This window comes from Ammodytes marinus, assembly GCF_949987685.1.
Source record: "Ammodytes marinus genome assembly, contig: scaffold_289, whole genome shotgun sequence".
NCBI classification, from domain to species: domain Eukaryota; kingdom Metazoa; phylum Chordata; class Actinopteri; order Uranoscopiformes; family Ammodytidae; genus Ammodytes; species Ammodytes marinus.
This window is the reverse complement of record NW_027648307.1, coordinates 42501-44990: the sequence shown is the minus strand read 5'-3', so window position 1 is coordinate 44990 and position 2490 is coordinate 42501. Positions and strand designations below refer to the sequence as shown.

The 2490-nt window shown below is 42.7% G+C and overlaps 1 protein-coding gene across 1 annotated transcript in view; it reads right to left on the bottom strand.

The window, feature by feature from the left end:
• Positions 1–387: 387 nt before the first annotated feature.
• The window catches only part of LOC307270776 (thyrotropin-releasing hormone-degrading ectoenzyme-like), a gene marked incomplete at both ends in the record, with an annotated part of 34252 nt that continues 32149 nt past the window's right edge, over positions 388–2490 (bottom strand). The window contains one exon of the mRNA XM_080054657.1: positions 388–543. Coding sequence (XP_079910783.1) covers positions 388–543 — 156 coding nt within the window. The remainder of the gene's footprint in view (positions 544–2490) is intronic.

Below are 2490 nucleotides of genomic sequence, written 5' to 3'. Positions count from 1 at the left end.
CCTCCCCCCATAGAGTCTCAGTCCTCTTCACAGCAGACCCGGGTTAGAATCCAGCCCGGGTCGTTCTCTGCATGTCATTCTCTCTCTCTGCCCCGTTTCATCTCTGTCTCTCCACAACTGTCTAATAAAGCATGGAAAAAAATCCCCTCCAAAAAAAATGTTTTTGTAATAATAATTATTATTATTATTTAAGTTTTAAAAATCAACAAAACATCAAAAGAAAATCCCCAAAAATAATCTTAAAATAAAGAAAAAATTGCTCAATTTCATCTCTGTCTTCCCACACTGTCAATAAAACATTAACAATGCCAAAAAATATCTTAAAAAAAGAAAAAGAAAAAAATTAGCAGTCATTTTAATGGGGTGCTTGCTATTTAGCTTATAGCGTTAGCCTAGGTTTGATTGGTTGGGCGGTTTGCGAAGCCACTGGTAGAACTGTCGCCGATGGAGACGATGCCAGCGCACGTTGCCCTCGACGATCTCCAGCGCCCGCGGCAACGCAGGGCCGCCCCCCACACCACTGGTCGCTATGAAGACCTTTAACTGGGTGAATGAATGAATGAGTGTGTGTGTGTGTGGGAGGGAGGGTGTGGGAGGGAGAGTGTGTGTGTGTGGTAGGGAGGGAGGGTGTGTGTGTGTGTGTGTGTGTGTGTGAGTGGGAGGAAGGGTGTGTGTGTGTGTGGGAGGGAGGGAGGGTGTGTGTGTGTGTGTGTGTGTGTGTGGGAGTGAGTGAGTGAGTGAGTGAGTGAGTGAGTGAGTGAGTGAGTGAGTGAGTGAGTGAGTGAGTGAGTGAGTGAGTGAGTGAGTGAGTGAGTGAACAAGTGAATGAATGGGTGAGAGGGAGGAGAGAGAAGGGTAGACAAGGAAATGTAAAAATGGTCGGACAAGACAGGGAAGGGACAGAAAGAGAGAAAAAATTATTAGAAAATTCAAAACATTTGAAAAAAAAATTCAACCAAAGCTAGTAAACACCTTTTGGAGTGTGTGTGTGTGTGTGTGTGTGTGTGTGTGTGTGTCTACGTGCGTGTGTGTGTGTCTTAGTGTGTGTGTGTCTTTATGTGTGTGTGTGGGGGGGCCCAATAACGGTGTATGTATAACAGAATTTAGCACAATAGACCCAATACAGAAAATAAACAAGAGGCTAAAAAAATTCATTACACCATTTGATTAAACAGTCACATACTGAGGGTTTGGATATGTCTAGTCTGCAGCACTGTAGCTTCAGTTTCTGTTCTACTGTAGGTCTTCATATAACAATTAATTATTGTGTGTGTGTGTGTGTGTGTGTGTGTGTGTGTGTGTGTGTGTGTGTGTGTGTGTGTGTGTGTGTGTGTGTGTGTGTGTGTGTCTGTGTCTGTGTGTGTGTGTGTGTCTGTGTGTGTCTCTGTGTATAGAATGTGACGAGCACAATTCAATTATGATTTTGAAGACATCATTTTAGAAAAAGGTGTAGTGAGTGGTTCTGGAGAACACTTGTTGTCAAAATCACTTTTTTTTGGTCATGAAAATCATGTTTCGAACTGTGTGTGCACTGAAAAAAGTCTGCAGTTAACACACAGCCTAGGCTCTGTAAACTGGTATGTAAACAAAGGGTATGTCAAACAAAGGGGGCCCATCGTAGCTAGCAACATACCCGTTTTATATAAGTAAAAGTCCACATACCTCTGGCCATATAATATATCTTAACTCTATCCCAGATATGTTGGAAATACCAAATCATAACTCAGCTATTAGCCTGTCAAAAAAAGTAAAAGGTCTCTTGATGTTACAGAACAAAGATCTCACTTTCCTCTGATTAGCAGCAGTTAAAGTGAAACATTACGGCAGGAAAATGTGAATTATTGAAGCTAAACTGTCATCTTAAAGGTTAATATTAAGCAGGAAACTGTCTGCTAAAGGTTCATAATTAGAGGCAAAATGTCCAGTGAACCTCCTGTCAAATGAATGTGTGTGTGTGTGTGTGTGTGTGTGTGTGTGTGTGTGTGTGTGTGTGTGTGTGTGTGTGTGTGTGTGTTAAACTTTTGTCTTAAAGGTCGGTGATTAAATGGACACTTTCCAGGATGAGAGATTCTTTTTTTCTTTATCGGAAGAAAAACTGATTTGATTTTTTTAACTTTTCAAAGTTAAGAACTGAAGTGGGAAGAACTCACACGCACGCACGCACACACACACACACACACACACACACACGCACACGCACACGCACACGCACACGCACACACGCACACACACACACACACACACACACAGTTTGACAGATTCATTGGAGCGCAGGCGGACTTCCTTCCCTTCATATCGTTAACTGCATTTCTCAGTTTCTCTTTCACTATAGGTTTATTCTCGTCTTCCAACAGTATTTCCCTCTTTCCCCCCCCCCCCCCCCCCCCCCCCCTGACACTGGTGCAGGAGCTCAGAAAAATCCCCAAGAAGAGCCCAAGAAATGTTTCAGTTGTTGATTCTACTGCTAAGAAGAAAAAACCTGGACGTACA